General features: G+C 45.7%; 1 protein-coding gene across 1 annotated transcript in view; it reads left to right on the top strand.

The window, feature by feature from the left end:
* Positions 1–19941, top strand: part of DNAH9 (dynein, axonemal, heavy chain 9) — a 206883-nt gene extending 186942 nt beyond the window's left edge. The window contains exons 64-69 of the mRNA XM_010579502.1: positions 955–1146; positions 1634–1825; positions 2599–2769; positions 5318–5500; positions 12944–13333; positions 19663–19941. Of these exons, the coding sequence (XP_010577804.1) occupies positions 955–1146; positions 1634–1825; positions 2599–2769; positions 5318–5500; positions 12944–13333; positions 19663–19890 (1356 nt within the window). The 3' untranslated portion in view covers positions 19891–19941. The remainder of the gene's footprint in view (positions 1–954; positions 1147–1633; positions 1826–2598; positions 2770–5317; positions 5501–12943; positions 13334–19662) is intronic.
* Positions 19942–26272: the final 6331 nt, after the last annotated feature.

Raw genomic sequence — 26272 nt, 5'->3', positions numbered from 1 at the left:
CTGGGAGCAGGCATGGCTGCCCAGGCTTCCCCTTGGTGCCCACCTGCTGAGACACCACTCCCAGCACCGTTAAGAGTTCTTTAGAGACCGGTTCCCTTTGTTCATTCTTATTGACTAAGTGACTCAGGCTCCCACTCCTCCACCTCCGATATCACGGTTCTGCCTATTTGTTTGTAGATTTTCAAACTTTGAGCATCACCTGGAAGTTGGGAAAGGAAGCACCCATTGCTGTGCTGACTTTAAAGGGCTGCATTAGATTTTTTTTGCAAGTGTTTGATCTCCCCTGCTTGGATTTTTAGCAGTTTCTTGCATCCCTGCATTGGAATGGTGAGCAAGATTGTGCAGTCTGCGAATACACTGCTGTAGCACAGGGCCGGGCTGGCTTTGTGCAGAGGCTCGCAGCAGCGGGAGCACAGCCTTTCTGGGATAACTCCCTGCCACTTCAGCCCTGCAGCTCAAAGAAATGCTGCCTGAAGGAAACCTTTGGTACTCAAGGGGCAGGATGCACTTTAGTTCTTCCAGGCACAGTCCTCCTCAGCAGGAGCCTTGCTTAGGGACACAGTCCCACTCCCACTGCTGGCACACTTGCCCTGTGTGGTGCCTCTCTCCATCTGTGTGGTGTGGGATGTGGGGCACATGCAGGTGATGGGGCATTGGGTGAGTGCACATGTCTTTCCCTTCTCGGCTGTCAGTATGTGTTCCTGTGCAAAGCCACCTTGAGTTGGAAAAGAAAATATTAATTCGGAAAATATGCATCAGAATTTGCCAGTAAATTTGCAATGCAAAGCCACTAATTTAGAAAATTAGCGAATGTGTATATTATGCAGAAATTAACTGATTGGGCAAATCAATTCACCCCTGTCCAAAGTCCAGTGTATCTGTGAGGCCCTGAGAGTTGCTGAGACTGAGGGCAGTGTGGACTTACACAGCCCTGCCTCTCTGCCTGTATTGCAGGATACCCTGGAGATGTGCACTCGGGAGAACGAGTTCAAGAGCATCCTCTTTGCCCTCTGCTATTTCCATGCCGTGGTGGCAGAAAGGCGCAAGTTTGGCCCCCAAGGCTGGAACCGTTCTTACCCCTTTAACACTGGAGACCTCACTATCTCTGTGAACGTGCTGTATAATTACCTGGATGCCAGTTCAAAGGTATGTGAATCAAAGGTGGGCTGTTTCTTGGCTTTTAACCACCAGTGATGGACTGGCTTGTGCTGAAACTCCTGGGCAGTCTCCTTAAATGCCATTTCCTTGGTAACTTTGTGTTTATAACTTCACAGTTCTGTATACCTTTGTGGTGAGGTGGGAAGCTTCAGTGCCACTCACATCTGTAGCAGCTTACAAATCATAGCAAATAGTGCCTGTGGTCTTTATTCATTGAAAATACGTAGTGGTCTTTGGTTTAATGGAGCTTAGAATAAATTTGCCTTTCAGTGGGCAACTGCATGAAATCTATGCTGTGATCCAGTTTTCCTTGGACAGGATTTAACTACTACCTAAAGTTTGTTTACTCAGAAAACTGAAATAGTGAAGTGGAAGCACTTCTGTGCAGATCTGTGCTTAGTACTGTAGCCTGCAGCTCAACGACACAGCTGGTGGCTGTCTGAACTCCTTCATGCCCTCCTGGTTCATTCTTCAGGTCCCATATGATGATTTACGCTACCTCTTTGGTGAGATTATGTACGGAGGTCACATTACAGATGACTGGGACAGGCGGCTTTGCAAAACCTATTTGGAAGAATTTATTAAGCCAGAAATGCTGGAAGGAGAAGTCCTCCTTGCTCCAGGATTCCCCCTACCAGGGAATATGGACTATAATGGCTATCATCAGGTAAGCTCTTTGTTTTCTGGCATTATTTATACACATAAATGTAATGTATTCCAAAACTGCCTTATAATCTGTCTTAGGAGGCAGTGAATAGGATTGCGGTGTTTCAACACACCTCCTATTATTTCCCATTATGTTCTGTTTCTGTAGATGTTTCAGGATTCCCTTGGATGAACCAAGTCTAATGGTAATTTGCTACTTCATCACGGGCTCATTCTGTTCATGCATGAATAGAACAACTGTATTGGTTCTTGAGACTTGAGCAGGGCTCCTGGAAAATTACATCCACATACTGTTTGCTAAAATGGCCCCTTCAAGCTCCGTTTATCATCAGTTTCAATGAGAAACACTGAAGGGTCTTGTTGATCTACTTGCTGATCTCATCTGTTCTTTGTACACAAATGCAGTAGCAGAGATAGGCATATTAGGCTGTTTTTGTTCATAAAACTTAACTACTGGAAGCTAAATTCCCACAAGAGATTTCAGGATATTGATGCTGAAATGCACAGTGGATAATTGCTAGAGAAGGTCCAGGCCTGAGATATGTAGCGAAGCCAAACTTTAGCAATTACTAAATTTTCACAGCAGGAGTAGAAGCAGTTCTGTAAACAATTGTACACTCCTTTCCCCCATCAATTTGCTGGTGTTTCAGCCACAAGCAGAGTTATATCAGCCTGGGCTTACTTACTTGGATGGGTAATAATTCCAGCACCGTGAACTCTGCAGGCAAAGTGCCCTGGAGACTATCTAACCTGAACCTGAATTTCTCTGTACAGTACATAGATGATGCCTTGCCTCCAGAGTCTCCTTATCTGTATGGTCTCCATCCCAATGCTGAGATTGGCTTCCTTACCCAGACCTCAGAGAAGCTCTTTCGCATCGTGCTGGAGTTGCAGCCCTGGGACACCAGCGTGGGCGAAGGAGGAGTGGTCACCAGGGAAGAAACGGTGAGAGTGGTAGAGGAAGAAGCTTCTGAATTTTGATACCTGTCTCATTCATAAGTAGTCCTGTCTACCTCAGGTTTGTCTTACAACTGCTTATTATAATGTGTTCTGCCTTTGCTGGATACAAACCGAGTGTCTAAAACTGCTAGCCTCATATTATGCAGAACATCACCATGGTGGGATGTAATTGGAGTATTGTCAGTAATAGGACAGTGGCTTTTAATTACCCCCTGAACTGCAGTGCCTTCATTATCATCCTGTGAAGATGTTGCAAATAAACCTTCTGTGGCCTCCACTGTCTCTGAGCCCCCGGTCCCTGTGCACCATCCTGTGACTGGCATCTGAATGGGCTCCCTGGGCGCACCTTCTGCCAGGTACAATGTGCCACCCAGAGCTCGTCCCACCTCTTACTGCTGTCATCAGGTCCCACCCTGCTCCAGAGCTCTCAGGGGCCTTGTAATTCCTTGTAATTCAGTTCCACCTGAACTCCTTTGCTATGCCTATGTACTGGGCTGATCTCAGCCCTTCCTCTTGAAACTCACAGCTCATTAAAATCTGGCCCAAGTGTTCCTAACAGGATCTGAAACCAGCCAACACTTGCTCAGTTTTTTATTTCTGCAGTCTTAAGGTCCCAGCTCTGTGTTTCAAGCTTTGCAAATTAATGAATGGCTAATAGAAAGCTTATATGAAGTCTGTGGTTTCACACATGCTTCCTTTGGCTTGGTGTGGAGCTGGGGAACTTACTACCTGCACCTAAGGGGCTCTTAGAAGTGCTCAGCATGTTCAATTTTCAGTTCATACTGGAATTTGAGGTGAGGAGAGTAATCCAGAGGTAGCAAAGCCAGAGGAGATGCTCAAAGATAGCAAATGTGACTACTTCTTCTCCCCTCCCAGTCCTTTTGCTATTGAGATACAATTAAGCTCCTTGGCCAGAGAAGCAAAAGTATCAGTGAGTGATCCAGCAGTGGTATCACAGGGCATGGCTACCCTGCAAACTCCTGGTGACAGTCAAGAAGGCTGTCACAGGAGCACAGAAATCCTCATGGCTTTTGTGATCTCTCTGAGAAGAAAAGCTGCCTGAAAGCAACCTGAGTGTGGCCCCACTGCACTGTGTTGCGCTGAGGGGGATGCTCCCACAGCTGATTTCTTCTGGAGGTGATGTCTCTCATTATCTGAGCTATAACTGGCACTGACTGTATCCCTTTCACTTGGTCCTTGAATAAGAGTGAGTTAAGAATTGCCTCTTAGCTCCTCCATTTGAGGATTTCCAGCCCCTGGTTTGGCTGAGGTGATTTTAGGGAGCTTGCAGGGAAACTGCGAGCCCATCATTTTCCTGAGGCTCTGACAACTCCAGTTACTCCCACAGGTTTCTGAGGCCACATTACAGAAAACGAGCTGTAACTGTTGTGAAAAAATCACAGCCAAAGGGATTTGCAGGGGAATTTCAGATTAGAGGATATTTCTATACTGCACCTGAGGTGCAGCTGAAGAGCTTTTCCAGCCAAGCTTTAGCTTTAGCCACCTAGCTGGTTGGAATAACAGCCTACACATCATCACCTCTTCGTAATGTCTAGTGTGAGTGTGAAGGGTTTAGAGGAGCAGCAATGAGAGGAAATTGGAGCACAGAGTCCAAAATATGAACATCAGTGGGCATGGCAATAAAATTACCCTGGGCTGCCTTTGCCACTGGCTGGCAGCTGTCACTGGCACCCACACGCCAGGTTTTGCACATCAGATCATGGAATTGTAACTGTGCATTATGCATTCCTGAAAAATCCCCAAGAAGCAGAAGTCTTGCTCAGATTCTAGAACAGAAGAAAAGCACTGTGTGAGAGACTTCCATACCAAGCTGCCTAACGGTCCACATAAACCCGAGAGATACAGCTGATCCCATGAAGATTAGGGGCTTCATGCCTCACTGTCAACCAGATAGGTTTCTGTTGGTTTTATTTATTTTTTAGATACTAGACATCCTGTTGCATTGGAGTTTTCCCTGTTTAGTATTTAGAGATACAAAGCACTGTTTCCAAATCAAGCTGTGATGGTGACCAGAAAATAATTTTGTTTCATTGTGCTTTTCTTCCATGGCTCTATTAGTTCAGAATGCTAAATTCAACTTGAAATTAAATTTTGTATAATCACCTCTCTCTATCAATACACCACAGAAACCCACTTCATAAGCCCAGTTGTCCTGAGGCTCAGCTGAGGCTATAGCCGCACCCGTCTTCCTGCATTGAATCTGACCTTAGGAGAAGTAAGAATACAGGCTTGAGACCCAAGAAGAAAGGAGACTGCTACATGTCATAGTGACATTTTTAAACCATCATTTTGAAAGCTTCTCATCTGACATTAACTTTTGTAAGCATTTGAATTTTAATAGGATGGGACAAGCTCTTTGAAAGGTGCCATGCCCAAGTGCAGCTGACACTGATTGTTTCAGAGACACTAAGTGGCAGATGGAGTTTTCATACTGCATTCAGGCAGCTGTCAGCTGAGGAAGCTCAGTGGGTCATTCACTAACATCCCTCTCTCTTTTCCCTTCGGCACACAGGTGAAAGCTCTTCTGGAAGAGATGTTAGAGAAATTGATGGATGAGTTTAACATTGCAGAACTGATGGCAAAGGTGGAGGAGAGGACGCCGTACGTTGTTGTTGCCTTCCAGGAATGTGAGCGCATGAACACCCTCACCAATGAAATAAAGCTCTCTCTCAAGGAACTGGATCTGGGGCTGAAGGTAGGAGCTCTGGGTGCTGGCGAGCACAGCGTGGTAGAATCTTGATGAATGGAAAAGGTGTTCAGGGAATAAAAGGGGTCACACTCTGTATTCAGCACTGCTGTCTGCAAAACCAACTGGACTCCATGGGGAAGCGTTCACAGATGGATTTCAGATGGCAGTTGTCTGCAGGCCACGAGTGCAGGCACTGGGAGAGGTTAAAGATACACATAGCAATGACTGCTTTTTGGGAACAGAGGCCAGGCACTTCTGTCCACTCGATATTGTAGCACAGCAGCAATAGGTCACTCAGAAATTGAGATGTGGCCTATTTAAAGGTAAGCCAAAAAATCACACCTTTTCACAAAATGCCCAGGTACTGGGGGGAACTTGTAACAAAGTGTCATAAAAGGCACAAGCTGAGCTGAAATCAAAGGAAGGATTGGTCATGTGTAAGGACAAAAAATGTTCAGGGCTATAAGAGAAAAAGCCTAAAAACTCAGAGTTTTGAAAGAGATACAATTCCCCTTGCTGGGAATGAGTCATTTGCTAATGGAAGAGGATCAGGGGCAGACCTTCCCTATGGAGATACCGTCCATAATCGCTCCACCCACAGTTGCTTCTCCACACTGGTAAGAAACTAGGCTCTGCTCCAGGAAGGTGATGTCTGTGTCTTTCTGGGTGGTGGCTTTGGCCCTTGCTTATGGAAAACAGTGAGGAGCTCTGAGGCTGGCAGGACACACCAGGTAGGATGCAAATTTCTGGGTTCAGCAGGATGTGCCAGAGGGCTGTGCTCTGAGGCTGCATCCCCTGGTAGGGGCAGTCATCTGCTGAATCCCCTCCCAGGCAGTTATGGGACAAAATATTAAAGGCTACTGACTGCCCATTAGGGGATAAACCAGCATAGATCAGACTGCGAGTGAGGACCTGCCTAGCCAGCCCTGGTGCACTGTAGAAACACTTCTCCTTCACCACGTCATCCCAAAAGACTCTTCACCACAGCCAAGTGCTGTACACCCATTGGAAAGGCCAAAGTGTAGCCGAGGAATGCTGCCTGGAGCTTGCAGCACAAAGCTGGTGCCTTCAACACTAGCCCGATGCCTTCCCTGCATCATGGACACAAAGTTGCTCCCTGGATGATTTCATGGTGTGAGGCAGCAATTAAGGACATCAGTTGCTGGTCGTTCCATATTCCATCATTTCCTGAATGGCAGGTTGTCATCTCATTTTGCCAAACGCTCAGCTCACAGAAATACTTTACATAGCATGGGAACTATCACACTTGAAAGAACTGCAACTACTTTATATGACCCCATTATTAGAAATACCTGACAGGTGAGCAAGGAGGACCTGTCTTGAGATTGAATGACAATCCCAACCCTCTTCTGAGGGCAGCTTTGAAGAGCAATCTTCAAAGGACATATCTGCAGGGTGCATGCAGAGGTGCTAGGGTTGGCTCTGGGATTTTAGGTAGCTGCAGCTCTGCAGGGATAGGACTAGGCTGCTTTTAAATCCCAGCTGCGTTGTGCTGTATACTGTGAACCCAGCAGCTTGGGTCCATGCTAGCTCAGACATTTCTGCATTGCATTCACTGCTGATGCTATTGTCTTGATTAAAGAGAGAGACATATCATATACACTTCGTGGTGGTCCAGTACTTACAATCAATTTTAAAAGAGGCTGATATTTATGTAGTCAATTATTATACACAGATTTCCTTTATTTTCTAGCATAAGGCAGTAGAATTGAAAATTCTCTTTCCTGAGACAGGTAAACAGAAGTGATTTAACGTTTCAGTGCTGGAGCACCAAACAAGATATAATTGTAACTGGGACAATGTGTAGCAATTAGATTTAATGTGGAGAAGAATAAGCTATTTAATATTGGTAGGGGGAATGAGTGGATGCATGGGCTTAAATAAACCACAGACAAAACAAACCACAGAAATCAGGCAATAATAGAGGGTGAAAATTTCTCCCTAAAACCCTGCCACAAATCACAGCAGGGAAGTGAGATGGTATCTGCAGAAAAGGCACCTCTAATAACTACATAGGTTGGTCCCAACAGCCTCAGTACCTACGCGGTGTGATTCTGAGACACCACAGGGCCAGGACTTAAGGACTACTGAAGAGCAGATGAGTTAGCCTTATCTATTTGTGTTAGCATTTCTTCATCTTGTGTATGCTGAAGAGGCAAATTTGAAGGGTCTGAGATACCACCAGTGGGCAATACTTCCGTGCCTGCAAGCAAGGGTTACATGTGGGTCCCTGCAGAGCTGAGTTAGACGTCGTGCGTGACCTGTGCCGCTGCCCAGCATCCCCCAACAGGCCCTTCCCATGCCTTGGGTACCATATAATGGCCAGGGGATGCTTGGCCCTGCTCTTGACTCTTTCTGTAGGCAGTGTCACTGTCCTGACTTGACAGCTAGGTCTCACACTCAGTTTGGGAGAGAAATCATTCTTTAATTGTTCCTTCTGAGAGCAGCTCCTGTGAGAGCTGTTAATGCTTGTTAATCTCTGGGATTGGGGATCTTTACTGACAGCACTCAGAGGAGGAGAGTTTACATAACAGGAACCACAGATCTCAGAAGAGAATAAATAAAACACAGGGGAAGCAAGTCTTATTGTTTTTAACTGACTATCTGCTTAAAAGAAGGCGATTTAGAAATGTCATGCCTAATTTGAATTTTTTGAATAATTCATTGTGTCTTTGTAGCAGAAAGTGATTGTTTGGTCCAAAAATAGGAGACATCCCATTAAGAGGAAGAGAAATTGCAATAGACTAGTAGCCATCAAAAATAACTGGCATGTTGCATTTCAAAGCCCTTTGTTCTGGATGACTTCGGTGAGACCAGAGGCTGGGCTGAAACACTTGCATGTTAATGTTGTACCCAGTGTAATTTTTCCAAGCAGATTTTCTATTTTGCAACTTCAGTGAAGGATAAGCCTCCAAAATGAGGATAATAAATATTGTAAAAGAATGAAGTAAGACCAAATTTTGTAAGGCTAGCTGGGTATTTCACTGTATCAAGTGAAAATAACCTTAACTGAGAAAACAATTTGTGACAATAGTCTGCTCATCTTGAGGGAATGTCTGCAGGCTGATTAAGATTTCCTTCAAGGGTGTCTTTAATGAAAATTACTCCCAGCGTTTTGGAAAAAAAAAAAAGCAACTTGAATCATTCCTGATGCACTTTAGTATTCAGCATCTGAAATGCAAATTTATGCATAATTGTGTTTGGACAACTATATGAGATAGCTGCTATAGATGTTTTGAACCCTCACAGGAGATTCCAACAAGTATGCTTGAGTGCGCAGGCTTTAAAAATTGCTTTTCTTTAAGCCTTCCTGAGAATTACATTTGCTAATTCATTTGTTTCCTGAAAGTAAAACTAGACAGGATATATGATCATGAGGGTTATGTCTTTAAATCAATTTGACTGCTTGCACACATTTTGCAATATTTTTACCACTTTAAAACCTTTCCAGGAGTGCAAAATACTTCTGACTGTCACTATTAGAAGGCCTTGTGGTTCTCAGTGTCCTGCTGTGACCAGCACAGTACTTTGCCTCTCAGACTTTATTTTCTTCCTGCATGGTTTTGCCATGGCTTTAGCTAGAGACCAGCCTATTGAGTAGGTCCTCTCAGTGTCTTAGTTCTCCTGAGATGGGAGACGGTGACCCGTGGGATATGAACGCACAAGCAACCACAATGGCACTTCAGAGTTTGTGTGCCAACAGAAGTTATTGAATAACAAAGCCATGGAAACTGCCCCCTGATGAGGTCAAATCATTTTTGACAGCCCTGTGAAGCTCATCACCAGCCCCTCTGATTAGACCCCCTATGCTTTTCTGTTGTGTGAGCTTTAACTGTGGGTCAGTAAATTGTCTTAAAGTGTGTTATACTTAAAGTGAAACAGCTCAGATGCCTAAGATGAAATACACAGGGCATGCACTGCCTTTGTATTTCTTTGCCACTTCATGGCAAATACCAAAATGAGACATGTCTCATTTGAGTTTGACCCTTGTACTTGGAATTACCCAGGACTTTAAAGACCTTTTACTTGGTAACACATCATTTTGAGATTCCTTACAAATGTCAAATCATTGAATAGAAATAATGAGATGATTTACTGGCAGAGACTTACCTGGTTCCTGCTCACATGAACTAACAGAAGGTGATGTGTATTTTGAAAGGTGGTTACAGTTGTTCCTTATGCTTTAGGACTAACTGCAGATAGTCCTGCTTCTACCTTTTCATTTAACCTTATTTGTTGCTTTTAGCTACAAGAATGTTAAAACAAAGACCATCTTAAAACCTTTGTACACATGATTTTCTCCATCCACCAGAAATCTGTTCTCCATGGGGAAACCCAGCAAGTTCAGATGCTTGCTGCCTTTGGTCTGGTTGGGTGTCTAGCTGTGATCTTGTCCTACTGTAGCCTGTCAGTGTGATATGCAGATCAGAGCTCTGCGGGGCATGGTCAGCATAGGAATAAACTGCAAAGATTTTTAACTATTGCACTCTGACAAGCATTGCTAAACCTGTGTTGGGGCTGCTTTAAGCGGACTTCAACTTTTGCTAAAGCTTCATAGATTTTTGTGGCCCCAGTAAAGGGCACCTCTGCTGACCTCATGGCTGGAGGCATTGAAGTCCTGTGAAAGAACAGTTGGAATTTTTTAATGTGAATAGACTGACCCAATTCCCTCACCCTTGTTCTCAGCAATGGCTCAACTGATTTCAGTTAATCTTTCCAAAAACGCTCAGCCTGAGGCAAAGAGAAATTGTAAGTCAGAAAAATTATGGCAAAATGATAAGGGGACAAAAGTATTTATAATGGAAACTAGTGATCAACATTAACTATAATTCTCCAAACTGCCATGGTGTGTTGTACCCCTCTAGCTCAGCATGGGGCATGAAAAGATTTAAATTGTGAAGGACATTATGTACTGGTAGAAGCTGAGCCTGCATTTGCAAGTTTTTGTCTTTGCAGACTGCTTGTCTTGAGTGTCACAGAATCACAGATTAGTTGTTCTGGAGATTATCTAGTCCAACCCCATGCTTAAAGCAGGGTCAGGTAGAGCAGGTTGCCTAGGACCATGCCCTGTTGGGTTTTGAAAACTTCCAAGGATTGAGACTCCACAGCCTCTCTGGGTAACCTGTTCCAGTGTTCAACCACCCTCACAGTAAAAAAGTTTGTATTTGTATTTCAATATAATATCCTGTATTTCAAGTTGTTCCCATTGCCTCTTGTCCTGCCACTTGACACCACTAACAAGTGTCCGACTCCATCTTCTTTACTTTCTATCATCAGGTATTTATAAATATTGAAAAGAATCCCCCAGAGCCATCTCCTCTTGAGGCTGAATAATCCCAGCACCGGACCCAGCATGCCAGACGTGGCCTCACCAGTGCTGAGCAGAGTGCTGCCATTAACCTGCTGGCAATGCTCCTCCTAATGCAGCCCAGGACACTGGAGCCCGCCTTTGCTGCAGGAGCACATTGCTGACTTGTGGTCAGCTTCTTGTCCACCAGGACTCCCAGGTCCTTTCCTGCAACTGCTTTCCAGGCAGTTGGTCCCCAGTGTGTACTGGTGCATGGGATTATTCCTCCTCAGGTGCAAGACGTGGCATTTCCCTCTGTTGAACTTCATGAGGTTCCTCTCAGCTCAATTCTCCAGCATGTTCAGGTCCCTCTGAATGGCAACACATGCATCTTTGGGTATCATTGGTGATCCTGTGGAAAAGTGTAAGGGGATAATAGTCTGAGGGCTGGACAAACCTCAGCAGTCTTTCCACTGTGTCCTGGGTCCAAGCTCCCGGCATGCAGTAAATGTCGCCAGACAGCAAAACAGGTAGATGGGGGCCTCTGTCCTCTGCAGCAGGGAGTCACCTACTACTGTCACTTACTGATCTCTCCTGTGCTGCTGCATGACTTGGGCTCCATTGTCATGGATGCTTTGATGGACAGAGTTCCCAACCTCTCATCTCCTAGCTGGGCACCGAACCTGTTCTGGAGCTGCAAAGCTGCAGGGGGAACAGAAGCCTTGTTCCTGTGGCTGGAAGTCACAACTTCCAGCCTTTACCATCGTGGGAATCTCCCTTTCCCAAGCGGATAGGTACAGACTCTGCCTGCCTTCCTTCGATACTGTTGGGAGTTGAGGCTCCTCTTGTATCTGCAGGGTCTCAGAGAAGATCCAGTTGGTCTCTTTCTCATCTCTGATGCTAAACAGTTTGCTGGCCTCCTCCTGCAGATCCGTTACTTGGTGGCACAGGTCCTCCACCAACTCACATCTCCTATAGGCAAGGAGGCAGTCTCCCGGTCCCCGGCTCCGTGAGAGGGTCTACGCACTGCCTGCAGTCCCAGACATGATGAGCTCCAGCCTCTGTCAGGAGTTTGGTCTCAGCTGAGGCCTCTGCTGTACCAGGGACAGTTGCTCCAGATAGTGCTGGGGACAATGCTCAGTGGCACGTCACCACCATTGCTAAGCAAGTGTATGCTGCCCTCAGCAGAGTTTGTGAGCCCCATCTGTGTGCCCCTCTGTGCAATGATGTGCTGCACAAACTGCTGCATCTCTTAATGGCATCTCTTAGCTGCCCTTTCAGCATTGGTAACATCCAGGCATCTCTCACTTAATGTAATTTCAGCTGGGTACAGCAAGAATTTTCTTAATTTTAGACTAGCAGACAGTGGGGACCCTCTTTAGAGTACCAGAATTTCAAGAGGGATGCTGTTATTGCTGTGCAGAACCCTTTTCTGGCCATGCAGTGATGTTCCAGCTCTTCTCCTGCCTAGGCAAAACTGATACAGGTTTCTAAAAGCATTAAAAATAATTAATTGCTGGAAAAAGAAAAAGTCAAACCTCTCTCTATATCTCACTTGGCTTAACCATATCTTAATTTGTTGTGTGTTTCCCTGCTGTGAAAGAAACTGTGATTACATTTGCAGACAACGTGTGAAGTCAAAATGAAAGACTTGCACTGCAAAGTAATAAAGGAGGAACGGAGTGAGGGGAAGTGGAGGAGAGGAGGGGGATAGGACTTGACATAACTAACATTTGGCCAGTTTGGCAGTAGATCATCAGAGACTCCAGTATCCTGCCCTGGCAGTGTGAGTGAGAACAGCTTTGCACCTCTGAAGGTCTGCCTTATAAAGATCTTCAGTCAATGAAAGAAAACAGAAACAACACTGGGACAACTGAGGGACACTCATGCTCACTGTCACTCTGTTACACAACTTTTCCTTCAAGTAGTATTTCTACAGTAGGGAAGATGAGGATGCAGGAATATGCAAAAGAAGGTGTTCATGAAGACCCAAAACTCATTAAGAAATTCACAGTATGTGAACACTAGTGACTGTGTAGAGTGACATGCTCTTCCACACTTTCTAGCTCAGCTTCTGCTTTCAAGCAGGCTTTGTTCAGGTTAAACAGTAGTCAGTGCTAATTATACCCTTTCTCACTCAGGGAGAACTGACCATGACAAGTGACATGGAGAACTTGCAGAATGCCCTCTTCTTGGATATGGTGCCTGAGTCCTGGATAAAGAAGGCTTACCCTTCCACGGCCAGCCTGGGCACATGGTTTGCTGACCTCCTCACTCGCATCAAGGAGCTGGAGGCCTGGACAGGAGACTTTTCCTTACCCTCCACAGTGTGGCTTGCTGGGTTCTTCAATCCCCAGTCTTTCCTGACAGCCATCATGCAGTCCACAGCCCGAAAGAATGAGTGGCCTTTGGACAAGATGACCCTGCAATGCGATGTGATGAAAAAGAACAGAGAAGATTTTGCCAGTCCTCCTCGGGAAGGGGCATATGTCCATGGTTTGTTCATGGAGGGTGCTCGCTGGGATGCACAGGTGAGCTCACCAAGGCTTTTGTGTTGCAAGAGAAGCCATGGATGTTATGCCCTTATTGCTTGGTACTTTACTCTGGGGAACTTCTCAGCCCAGATAGGTGCTCATCTAAAATAGTCATTTGAGCTGCCTCTTCAGGAATGGGAAAGATGTGAAAGATGGGCCTCTCCTCTGCATCCTAGAGTGCATATCCAAGGTGGTCAGATGAAGCATCCCTTGGGGTTTTCTGTTCCATGGTTGTGAAGGGAATTTGGGGTGGCCAACTTAGACTGATATATCTATCTTTTTACAAGGTGAATCTAAACCTCAGTGTACATTGACTAAACTGTGGTCAGTACTCATGGTGTTACTGCAGACAGAAAACAAGGGGTGCTCTCAGGGCTGTGTTGTCCCTGCACCTTTGCATGGTTGTGATTTCACTGCTGCCTCCAAAAGTGCTGTGGCAGACTTCTGCAGTGTCACTACTCTGTTGCCTGTTTAGCAGCAGTGGGGAGAAAGGAGAGGACTCTGACTTCCTACATCTTCATGTCCCCAGAGCTGAATGGTTGGGATGTGCGAAATCCAGACCACTGTCCTTCCACCGTCAGGTGCTGCAGAATGTCATCTGCATATATAGGGTTTGTGACCAAAAATTAATCACATCCTTTAGCCATCCCCTTAGGATGCCAAATAAAGCTTGCATGAAGGTCTCACCTGTATGGTCAATGCAGACTCAGGCTGATGACTTAGCATGGGGAGGTGGGGGGTAGGCTGATCCTGGACAAACAGGACAGTGTGGGTGGCCCTTGATCTTCTTCTGTCCCCTTCTGGATGTGGCCCAATGCTGTTCAGTTGTAGCACAGCGAGTCTCTGGGCAGCCAAGGTGAGAACCATACCCACCAACTGGGCAGCTGAAGGGAAGCTTGCACACTTGCTGTTTCCTGCCCATATAGCTGTCAGTGCTCCTCTCGCAGTGCACCTCTCAGAGCAGCCCAATTGTCCCTGTCATTCCTTCTGACAGTTGTCAGCTGTTGGGAGCGCAGTCTGCAGAGCGAGAGCCATTAGGCTGACAAATCCCCACCGGGCTTGGTCCTTCGAGTTGCCTGGCCCATGGTACCATGACTCCCAATTTGTGCTGCGTGTGAGAATTAAATGACAGTGATTCATGCAGCTCTTACTCTGGGCAGCCAGTGCAATGCTCCTGCTGCCAGTTTTGGCTCCTCCTGATCTGTGAGAGAGTGAAGGCTGATCAAAGTGGGTCACCCAGAACTTAATTATCTGTGTCAGGTTTACCCTCTCACAAGAAGAGGCTTTTATTTCAGAGGCAGCTCTTCAGAGCCTTAACCTTGAAGATCCTCCTTTATCTGTTGTGGGTCTTGGTAGTATGATGCTGAGGAGAAAGGCCATGCCTGTTATATACCGTATCCCAGCCTGACCTTGCAATTCAGATCTAATACTCTCCACTTATTTTTCAGCTCCATCTCTGCAATAGTTTTCCATGAAGGATAGGAAATTAGGCAAAGCTTTGAACTCACTGGCTGATGGCATCCAGTGCATTTTATGCAGGCTGTTTTCTCTCTGGAAATGGGTTGACGTGTGTATTGGGTCTGGAGAGCCAGAGGCAGTCAGAAACATTGGCAAAGGCCCTGTCAGAAGATTGCAGTAAAGATCGTAGAATCATAGAACCATTTAGGTTGGAAAAGACCTTCAAAATCATCGAGTCCAACCATCAACCATGCCCACTAAACCATGTTCTGGAGTACCCCGTCTACGTGCATTTTGAATACCTCCAGGGATGGTGACTCCACCACTTCCCTGGGCAGCCTGTTCCAATGCCTGACAACCCTCTCAGTAAAGAAGTTTTTCCTAATATCTAACCTAAATCTCCCTTGCCGAAACTGGAGGCCATTTTCTCTTGTCCTATCTCCAGCCACCTGACAGAAGAGACCAACCCCCACCTCACTACAACCCCCTTCAGGTAGTTGTAGAGAACGATAAGGTCTCCCCTCACCCTCCTCTTCTCCAGTCTAAACAGCCCCAGTTCTCTCAGCTGCTCCTGATAAGAGTTGTGCTCCAGGCCCCTCACCAGCTTGGTTCCCTTCTCTGGATGCGCTTCAGCACCTCAATGTCTTTCCTGTAGTGAGGGGCCCAAAACTGAACACAGGACTCAAGGTGCGGCCTCACCAGTGCTCAGTACAGAGGAACAACCACCTCCCTGCTCCTGCTGGCCACACTATTAAGATTTCATGTGGGTATAAGGTCAGATCTCCTGCCTCCATGGTTTTGACTCTGCTAATAGCAGAAGTTCACAGTAGCAGAAGAGAGACCAGCCCAGTCCATTTCCCAAGCCCTGGTCCTATAGTTCCCTGCCTATCCCCTTGTCCAAGCTTTTGGTGTGGCTGCCGTACAAAACCCCTTGCAGCTCTTGGAGATCACCACCCCTTACTACAGGGAGCACTGGATTTCAGTTACCCTCAAAGATTGACATTTTAAGCTGATACAAATCAGCTGGACACAACAGTGCAGAGAAAGTTTAAAAAAATTCCTGGTCTTGCATATTGAATCCTCCATTAAAAACAAATTCCAGTGACTGCTGTTATGTTTTCCTTTACCATCATTACCACCATTACTAGAAAATATAATGGTCAAAATGGCTGAGTTCTGCCTGGGTTTTACCCATCCCCAAGTGGTAGTGGAAGTGAAGAGTGAGAAGTTTAGGTGGTGCAAAGCTTGAAATCTTTTGGGAAACACGTGGCTTCTCCCCTCTGCCTCCCTCCAATAACTGGTATGGGTAATTGCATTCAGCAATGAGATTTGTCTTCAGAGACCATCCAGACTTTAGTAAATGTGTTTTTGTGGTTACATTTTCCTTGTGATTGAAAGATACTGAGCAATTACATTTATAGAACCATTCATAATCTCTGAGTATCATGCTTCAATTTATTTCAGAAAGGAAAAGAATATTTTCATGTATTGGTGCTCACACTGAAATATCATTTCCACCTAGTGGAACTATTCATTTTACCTGTAATCCAGTGAGCACCAGTATATATTAATGGACGCAGCATTTTTAAAAAAGGTGCACAGTTCTTTTGGGTTGTGTACTCCTTCCAAATTAATCCTCTGATAAGAATGGCAGGTCCTGTTTAGAAGAACTCCTCTGGGGAACACCTCCACTTTAAAAATAATATTTCACATTTAGATTGTGCCTCCAAAAAAGGAAAAAGTCCCTCTATGTTGTGCTACTCACATTTTTCTGTTTATTTAAACATTTATGTTTGCCCTTGGGTGTCTTAAATTTATAAAACATTCATTACAAAACAGCAGGCAGCTATTAGATGAAATGAAACCAAGCAGGTTATTTTGGGTCCAAATGATCTGTTGCTGTAGCACTGTTAAAGTCAGTGAGACTCAGTGAGAGATAGTTTAACTGGTGACACTGTGAGACATTTTTTCTCAAGCCATGGGAGATTGCTGACTGATTCCTGGCTTTCTTGCTCCCAGCAATGGAGAGTTTGATGCCAAGTATGCGCTCTGCTACTCACCAAGGGTACTGGAGTGTGACAGGACAAGAAGAGAGGTGGGGTTTGCACTACATGTGCCACACAAAGCTTTGCCAGGTGTAGTCAGCACACCACCTTGTCCTTGGAAGAGATGCACAGTCTGTGCACAGTGTGCTGAGTAGTGGTTTAACACTGAAGGTATTGTGCCTCCTTCAAGTCACACCAGCTATGTTTTCTGTGTACTTTTTAAAATGAATCCTATGTAAAGCATCAGTTTTAAACCAGTAGAGAGGCTTAGAAGGACAGATGTCTGTGGCAAGGAACAGTCACATTTATTTGATGGTTCAAGTAGCTCGATATCTTTGGGAACAGTTGCACACCACTCATTTTTATCTGAGATGATACTCCCAGCAGCGGATGCAGATGAAAACAACATCAGTGTGCAACTCAACCCTGACACAGCCCAGTTGTGGTGCTACAGTCCGAAACATCACAGCTCACCACGTTCTTCTGCAGAGGCACCAGGTACATCAAATCTCATGCATCAGACACTGATATTTTTCCCAGAGAGGTGAGCTGGGACATCATGTGAAGCCTTTTCCTGTAGATGTCAACTGTCAGTAATGCCCATGTATTTGTGAGCTATGAGAGCAACAGCAGGATGTGGCTCAAGCTGAGGTCTCCAGTGATAAACTAAGAATGCAGCCATGGAAGGGATACTTGCAAATTGTGCTGTGAGCAGCCAGTTTCTTATTTACAGTTGTTTTGAAAAATTAATAACTTGGCAAATCCTTTTCCATATGTATCTCAACTCTTAAACTACTCAGTGATAAAAATCGCTCTCTCATTTGGCTTTACTGGACAGCACATCATTAGGTCTTCTTCACTGCATGCTCCATTAATGGCTCTTTTTCTCATTCCCCATGTGCAATTGAAGCCACTAGCCCCAGCAATCTCTGGACCACCTTGAAGTGATGCTCCCTGCTGGCTACACTGCTGGTCAGGTCACCAGCCCCTCTTCCCTGCAAACAGAGGCAACTCTATTTGAAAGACAACTGAGCCATGCTGAAGGTCTTTAAGCCAACTGATCCTAAATCAGCAGGTGCACCTATGCTAGTAACACCTCAAAATGCAGTTGAGTGGGAGGGGATATTGGCTTACTGCACATGTATTTGGGCCCATCTCTTAGCTCCCTGGCTTGTGACAGCTGTTTTGTGTCTTTGGACCCATTGATATGTGGCAGCGTAACATGTCCGCTTTTCAAATTGCCTGTTGAGAAGCCAGGACAAGAAGTGAAGACTTCTTTAGGATCTGAGGCCTGAGCTCTCCAAGCACAGAACAGTGGCTTTTTACAAGGTGTGCTGTGCCAGTAGTTAGGGAAAATTACTTTCAGAGTAGAATTAATTTCTGATGATGGGAGTGATAAAAAATGCAAATGCAAATCAGCCCAGACATAACAAAATTATATGTTCCGTAGAGATACCTCAGGAAGATTTCAACTCTTGTTAATCCAGAAATAGGTCGAATATATCTTGCAAATTTGATTTGAAGAATTGTCAGCAGTAGAAAAAGAGGCCTGATCAAAATCCAGCCTCAGAAATGAAAGTTGTGGATTTAAAAAGAGTGCATAATAATGTTTGATAAATAGCTTCTTTGCAAGGTATTGTAAGAATTATTTAACATTTGTTCAGCACGTTGGAAACATAAAATCCTAAATCAGAGCTGGATTTATCATAGCTTAGTATAACAGATGGCATTAGTACAATTAAACTAAGGTGTGTTGCAAAAGGCATTATTTTTCTTCACTCATTTGCAGAACTAAATAAACTGCTAGAGAGGTTGAATCTCATCCCACAACTCTGATCTAAGAGCATTTGAAATAATAATGATACATGAAGCTAAGCTGCAGCGAGAGGCAGTTTCCTGAGCACTGAGAAGTTTTATTTCCATTTCTGTATTTGTTTTCATTTGGTCTCTCTAGCCTCCATTAAGCAATTTTGCAGGCTTTCCTGGAAATTGATGGATGTGTAGGGCATTTTATTGTCAGAAAGAGAAACAGAAGTTGCCAGAGAGACCCAAGTTAGAGAAACAATCTGCTGATTTCATGCCCTGGCAGCATACTATCCTTCTCCTGGGTCAGGCAGCCTGCTGAATGACAACATTGCTTTGAAGAAGATAATGTGGACTTGTTATTTAATGGTAATATTCCCACAGGAACAGTCCTTCTGAATCTCCCTTGCTTGTGTGAGCACCTGTGAGAGTGGAAACAAGCCTGTGGTGCCTTTTGGGGCTACAAAAAACTCTGTGTGCATTCATTGCCCAGCCAAGTGTATCCCAGGTCATGCTCAAATCCTGCTGCTGTGGTGGGACACTTACTTGGTGCCTCTTAGACTCTTCTCAAGTGAGCGTTGTTCTCCATCCCAAGCCCTGTTCAGGCATCCATAATTGGTCCTAGAACAAGCAACACTTCCCACGAGGTGGTTCTGGTCTGGCAAAACCTTGAGTAAAAGAGCTGCACGAGGATGATGTGGCTGGACATAGCCAGGAACATTGTTCCCCTGCAATGTCCTGCTCAGGTGTGTGTGGGTTTGAGCATCTGATGAGAGCAGGCATCTGTACCCTTGGAATAAACTATGCTTGAGGGAGGCTTCTGCTGAAACAGGGTAGGTGTTTGATCCAGACCCTCCTTACCTCAAATAGACTCATCCACCCCCTTGATCTCAGGAAAGACGTTTGCACTTCCCCAATAAGACCAGCTTGTATAAACATTACAGAGGATCATGTGTGTTGGCGTATAGCTGATGGATATCTTGGAAATCTAACTAAGACTTTGTCTTCTTTCCTTTGTAGACTGGGATAATCACAGATGCCAGGCTCAAGGAACTAACCCCGGCCATGCCTGTCATCTTCATCAAAGCCATTCCTGCTGACAAACAAGATATCCGTAGTATGTACCCATGTCCTGTATACAAAACACGCCAAAGAGGGCCAACTTATGTGTGGACTTTTAACCTTAAAACTAGAGAAAATCCTTCCAAGTGGGTGCTTGCTGGTGTGGCATTGCTGCTACAGATCTAGACTCACCAGCAGAGCACCTAATTTGCAAATTCCTAACGATGTCTTTCTCAGACAATTTAAAAAATAATATCCTGAGATTGAACCCAAGCTCCATCTCTCTGAGTACTGGGCACATAGCCTAAATAGAGCCTGCAAGGAGGTAACAAAGATTCAGAGGGACACCTGGACCATATTCTTGGCTGCTGTAAATCAATACCCGGTAATTTCTACACAGCACTGGAAGATCCCAACCCACAGCCAGATCTTCCACACCGAGAGAGTGCTAATCTCAAATCTGAATTAATTGTTTATTTCTCTTTCGTGATCCAAAGTAGTTTAAAGTCAGTGGCCTTCTCCAAAATGCTTAGATAGTTCAGTGACCTGCGAAATTATTCAGACATTATTCTTTTCTATACATGAGTGTTTCTTTGTCATATGCATAGTGTTGAAAGTTGGGAGATCAGCAGGTGTTGTGGATATAAACTGTTTCTTGCTAATAATCCTATTAATTTTAGAAACATTGAAAATAGTGTTAATATCCAATGTGCTTAATGTAATCAACAGGGTTTAATGTAATGGCACAGGGATTATTTAAGAAGAATATTTCATAATGATAGAAATTTACTAATAAAATTCATTATTCCTGGACTAGTCTCTAAAAATTCCCTGGAGGCCTGTATCACACACTTACTCACTGTATGAAGAATGCATGCAGGGTCAGGTGGGACAAACGCAGCCGTTTGGCTAGTTGCATTTATAATTGTGAATGGAGTGGGTGAGAACTGATGTGTTTCTAGAGCAGAAAGCACAGAGAGAGATGACTGGGGTGTGCATTATCTTAATGAGCCAGACACACAGAGCATTGCTCTGGACTGCAGAAGCTGAGCACTTGGGAGCTAGGAAATGTGAGAAGTTAGGTTGATTGCCTGGGGAAATGGAACTGTGCCGTGCACTCCGTGCAGTCCGCAGTGCTTTGTTGCACAGTACAGGTCTAATATTTGCTGGTTTTCTTCCTCATTTGGTACACAGTATCCTCCCGCCCCTCACCATGCAAGTAACCGTGGGTTTTTCATCTGTGGGGTTCACTGCCACCTCCAAGCTCACTGCAGGTGTCGGCTTGTGTGTCAGCAGGGAGGCTGTGTAGGAGGGAAGGGGACGATGGCAGATGTGGAGAGGATTTGGTCTCAGTAGAATTAGCATCAATAAGCACCCCCAAACTTTCCCACGCTAACCCAATGCCAGGTTACAATCTCATGGCCAAACTCAAGTCTCCAGCAGGGACTGTGACCCTCCTTTGGGAACACTACAAACCCTGCTACTCAGATGAATCCCCAAAGTCAACGAGCACCTCGACAAACACTGCCTCATCTTGAGAGGTCCCCACTCACCAGAGTTGGCCCTGAGTGGGCTCAGGTGTTTAACACCAGCTGGGGAAAGGGGAGGATCACCAGCCAACTGTGTTCCCACTGCCTACGTGGTGGCACTGAAACTTCCAGGATCCTGTTTCCAGGCAGCCATGGGGTTCATAGGGTGGGAGTCTGCAGCCTGGAGAGACCTGCAGGTCTGAGTGAGTCATCTCGAGTTGCCCTAATACTCCATGAGGGACTTGGTCCTCCCACCTCTTCCTCCACTGGTTATCAAAGAGGGGTCAGATCTGGCTCTCATTTCCCTGCACTCACTGTGAAGAAATGGAGTGAGAGGCTCAGACCGAGATGTTTAACTTCTAGACTTCTTAAATAATTTGAGCTGGGCTTGATCAGCCTGTTGTATGTCACTTCGACCATGGGAGAAAGATCTACCTGCTGGTTAGAAATTATGCTTTCCAGCTGAGTTTGGAGCTTGGCATCACAGGAGTCCTTGCGCACCAGTAGGCAGGAAAGAGTAGTGGGTTGGCAAGGGCTGTGCATCCCATGTACCATGTCTTCTGGGTCGCCCAGCAATGTATTTGCACCTGGGACAAGCAGCAGCAGTACAAGATGGTCTACTGGCCTGAAATGCAGCTGTGGTGCACGTGCAGTGCTCGGGATGGTGGAGCTGATCTTGGGAGGAGGATGGGGAAGAGGGTCATGTACAAACCACAAAGAGTATCTGGGGATTACTTGCTGTATCTTACTGAGCTCACTCTGACCTGCCGTATGTCACCAAGCCCACCCTGCCCATTTCAGGAATTCTGTGAAAGGCTCCTCCAAAACCTGGGCCAAGCCCATTGCTGTGTCTCAGTGAGCAGGAGCCCGCCAGCATCACTTGAGAGCTCTACAGAGAAAGCTTTCCAGAGAGTCCTATAAATCAATGGACTATTTGTTCCTCAGCCAGAGCATCCTAAAGAGGCGGGTACCTGTGAAATCTCCTAACAAAGAGAAAGCCAAAATCCAGGAAGTAACAGTGCTGATGTCCCCCTCTGAGCTCTACTGTGCTCCATGTGTTGCAGTACCTGGAAGCATGGGTGTCTTGCACGGTCCTGCCATGCCCTGAGAAACTCCCAAGAGGTACCACAGTCACTCCCTTTCTGTCACTATATACCTTATACTACCACCCTTCCCTGGACTGCTGGGAGATGTTCTGTGTTCAGGGCAGCTCTGCACAGCCCTATGTGCCCTTCCTTTATGGCTTTACCTATTAAACTGTCTTTATCTCAACCGATGAGTTTTCGCACTTTTACCCGTCTGACTCTCTCCCCCATCCCACTGGGAGGGAGGGAGCAAGTGGATGTGTGGTTCTTGGCTGCCTACTGGGGTTAAACAATGACAGTGATTCTGTGGGTGGTGTTTGGTTTTTCAGAGCCTCATATCAAACTGAACAGCTTTATGGGTGGCCTCAGCACACAGTGGTGGGGACATGGTCATGTCTCTGCCAGCCCAGCGTATGAACTTTCCACAGCATATTGTCCTCCTACCCAGAGTAATGTAGGAGGGTAAAGTCCTCAGGTTTTGCAGGAGTTCCACAGTAACTCTCTTGGTCTGAGCAACATAGCAGCTGTCTTTCTGCAGGAATGAGGAGATGCAAAATCCTTGTCTTTGCAGTCCTGGAGAACAACGACCTTCTGGATGAAGATGAGGTGGGAAAAGTTTCTGGTAAGAACTTTGTTTAATTGCCAAGCAGTGTCTCCAAGGCACAGCCCGAAAAAATTAATGGTGAAGAAGCTAGTTATGGCTTAGCAAAAGATAGCTGCAACTATCATCTAATGCAAGGGAGAGAGCTGTCTTAAGCTTCCTATTTTAAAATGCCTCTTAACCTATAAATGAGGTAACAGATTCTGTAGACTACCCCACATAATGAGTATCCGGCTAGAAGAGGTCTGCTAGCTAGGGAAAGCTATGCTATTAAATTAAATCCCTCCCAATTTAAATTAAAGCCTGCCAATTAGATATGTAATATAAACTGGCCACTTCCCATGGCTTTGCAAAGTTGAGTGCATTAAATTCTCCACATATTTCACCATGCAGGAGGTTTAGTTGTATAAACAGAGCACTGCTGAATTAAACACATAAAAGCAGGACCAGAATGTATAGTAAGTGCATCGTGCTCCAGATAATATTGCTGGATTAGTCCTTTTTTTGTATTTCTTCAATGCTTCTTTTACCACAAGCTTCTCAGTGCTCAGTATGTGGGAATTCCTGCCATTCTGGAGACTGTTACTGTCCTAAACGTCATGCTGCTTCTCTTTTAAAACCCCTCTTCCTTTTTCCAGTATACTAGGGCCTCTCTCTGCTCAGTGTTGCCCTCCAAAATGTCCCATACCTACAGGAAAGGATAAGTTCAGTAATTCCCCAGGCACTGCTTGCTCTTTCCAGAGCAACAGCCTGGGCTCTTCTCTTGCCAGCTCAAGAAGAATGGGATGTTGACAACAAAATGGATCCAATTGTTTTATTATATATATATCTTCCTGCATAATTCACCAGTTGGGCAGGCAGGGTAGTGGGGAGATATTTATAGATACTAGAAATGTCACCAGGGTGCTCATTCTTCATCCTTTGAAAATCATCACAGGAAAGAGTTGGCTGCAAAATGCTACAAGAGGATAGTGAATAATTTGGTGCTTTAGGAGGAGAAAAAAATCTGACAGGTGTGAGATTTTCCAGCCATATCTGCCTAAACCAGGCAATTAAATACAGCTGGCTAGGCTATTCATTAGGAGCAATGCATTAGTCAAAGGTGAACATTTTCTGTTTGGGAGCTCTTGGAGATAGCTGTCCACTTGGCATTTCCAGTGCACACCTTCCTTCCGACTCTTCGCCCTTGTTTGAGTGGAAGGAACTGAGCAGTGAAGAATGCCATCCCCAAAGCCAGCACAGCCCAGTGCTGAGGCTCCAGAGCTGGTGGAGCTGCAGCACTTTAGATGATATCCAAGGCAGAACCAAGGTTGGTCTGGAACAGGGCAGGCAGGGGTGGCAGCTGGGGTAGTCGGGCAGTGCTGTGCAGCTGCAGCAGTGGGGCAATAGGGCAGTAGGACACTTTAGGGCAGTTTGGCAGCAGGGCCCCATGTGGTTGCTCCTTTTTAGGGAAAGCTGGAGGCCCTGGGAAGTGACTTTTCCATCAATGGAACAAGTCTCATGAGACCAGTCTCCAGGCCCGCCCTGAGGCTGCTCTCCTGCCCTACAACCCTTCTCCTTCATCCCGGCTTCACCTCCCCAGGCTTGCTGCAACCCCAACCCTTCCTTCTCCACAAAACCCAATACTGGTCATAATCTGAGTAAACACAAAGATTTAAAAAAACAAGTAAGTGTTTCTGGACCAAAGAAACATCTCTTGAAAGCAGAGTTTTGCTCCTGAAGGCAGAGGAGCCCTGTGGCCATCAGTTCTCTGGGGTTCACACATCACCCTCCAACTAGGGAATCGCTGCTTGGAGCACCTGGGATTTAGCTGGTGGTTGGAGAAAGTGAGAAGTCAAGGTTCTTTATGCAAAGAGTGGCCACGTTTTTTTATGGCTGACTTTTCTTTCAGACCAAGGTGATCGGTCTCACATTTTACCACTCCCCACTGGCCAGACTGTCTGCTGATGCCTGTGTCCTCCCTGAGCACCCATGTAAAAAATGAGGGTGAGACCCTCCTAAACACCTAGGAAAAAGGTCCTCTAGCCTTTGGCAAAGTGCCGAGTGCCAGCAGAAACCATGCAGTGAGCCATCCATGGTGGGGCTGAGGACCCAGGTAGTTCATCCTCCAAGTCATCTGCCAGTGGTTGTGCTGGGGAGGCTGGCACTTTCTCCTGGGAAGTAAGTGTTCAGCCCCTCATGGCAGGACCCAGTGATTTCAGAGAGTGGGGTGATGCCACTCTTCTGGTTGAAGGAAGCTGCATGTCTTTGTATGACTTGCAGCAGGTTGGAGCCTGGAGCAATAGCATTTTGCTTGGGCTTGAGCATGGCATCCTGCAGGGCAAAGCCAAGTGTGTGCCATCCATGCCTCTGCACAGCTAAAGTCTGTGACAGTGGACATGCATGCAAGGCTGCATGGAGTGGGGAATTTCCAGCTGCCAAGGAGTTATTGCTAGAAACCATGTATGTTTGGGGAAATGACATCTCAATTTTTGCCAAGGAAAAATAAGACAAAAAATCAGTCCTTTTTGTTTGCATTGCCCCAGCTTTGCCCCTTTTACATCAGCAGGAAGCTTTGAATGCAAAGTCAATGCAGACTATTATCCCTTGAGTACTGGGCTTGCTTACCAGCTGGAGTCTCAACACAACATTCATGTGCCCTGACTTCAGGCACTGGAAAGGTTAAGTGTCATCATTTGAGCTAGTCTCTGGGCATACTTTATAGCCAGCAGAAAGAAATGGGCTCAAGCAGTGAGTGATTCATCTGACCCATCTTAGTGATCTCATGGTGAGATCAGGATCTGCCAAAGTGCCCTGAGTCTCTTAGCCAACTGCACATGGAGCCCAGGAGTCACCAGGTCAGATGGAGATGGGGAGCTTTCTTACACGTAAGGTCAAGCCTATGTGTCCTTCCCTTTTGCCCTGTCCCAGGAGTTCAGCCACATCCTGCATCCTATGATTTCACCTGCAAGGCCAAGTACTGGATGCTCAGGGGAGCCCAGACTAGCTCTTATCATTTCTGTGTATCTCGGCAGGTGCTGACACTTCACAGCACCCTGTGGGGCTGCTTTGGGCCTGGCTCCTCAAAAGGTCTGTGGTCAATTAGTTAACTCCAGACTGGTGACATTTTCCAAAGGGATGAAAGTGAAAGAAGGAAAATTGTGCTATTGAACACTTAGTATTAGGTAAAATGTAATGAACTCTCCCAGGACAGAGAAATGGCTTTTCCAGAGCCTGGGAGTGTTGTACCTGCTGCAAACTATAATTGGCAGAAAAGCACATTTCAAAGTAGTCTCGACAAATGCTCTGTAATGGTGTCCCACATTTGGGGGTTAACCAGCTCCATTCTACAACTGTTTCTCACAGAGCAAAGG

This window comes from Haliaeetus leucocephalus, unplaced genomic scaffold (genome assembly GCF_000737465.1).
Source record: "Haliaeetus leucocephalus isolate CR32 unplaced genomic scaffold, Haliaeetus_leucocephalus-4.0 Scaffold657, whole genome shotgun sequence".
Taxonomy (NCBI): domain Eukaryota; kingdom Metazoa; phylum Chordata; class Aves; order Accipitriformes; family Accipitridae; genus Haliaeetus; species Haliaeetus leucocephalus.
The sequence above is the reverse complement of the archived record's forward strand: the minus strand, read 5'-3'. Positions and strand labels throughout refer to the sequence as shown.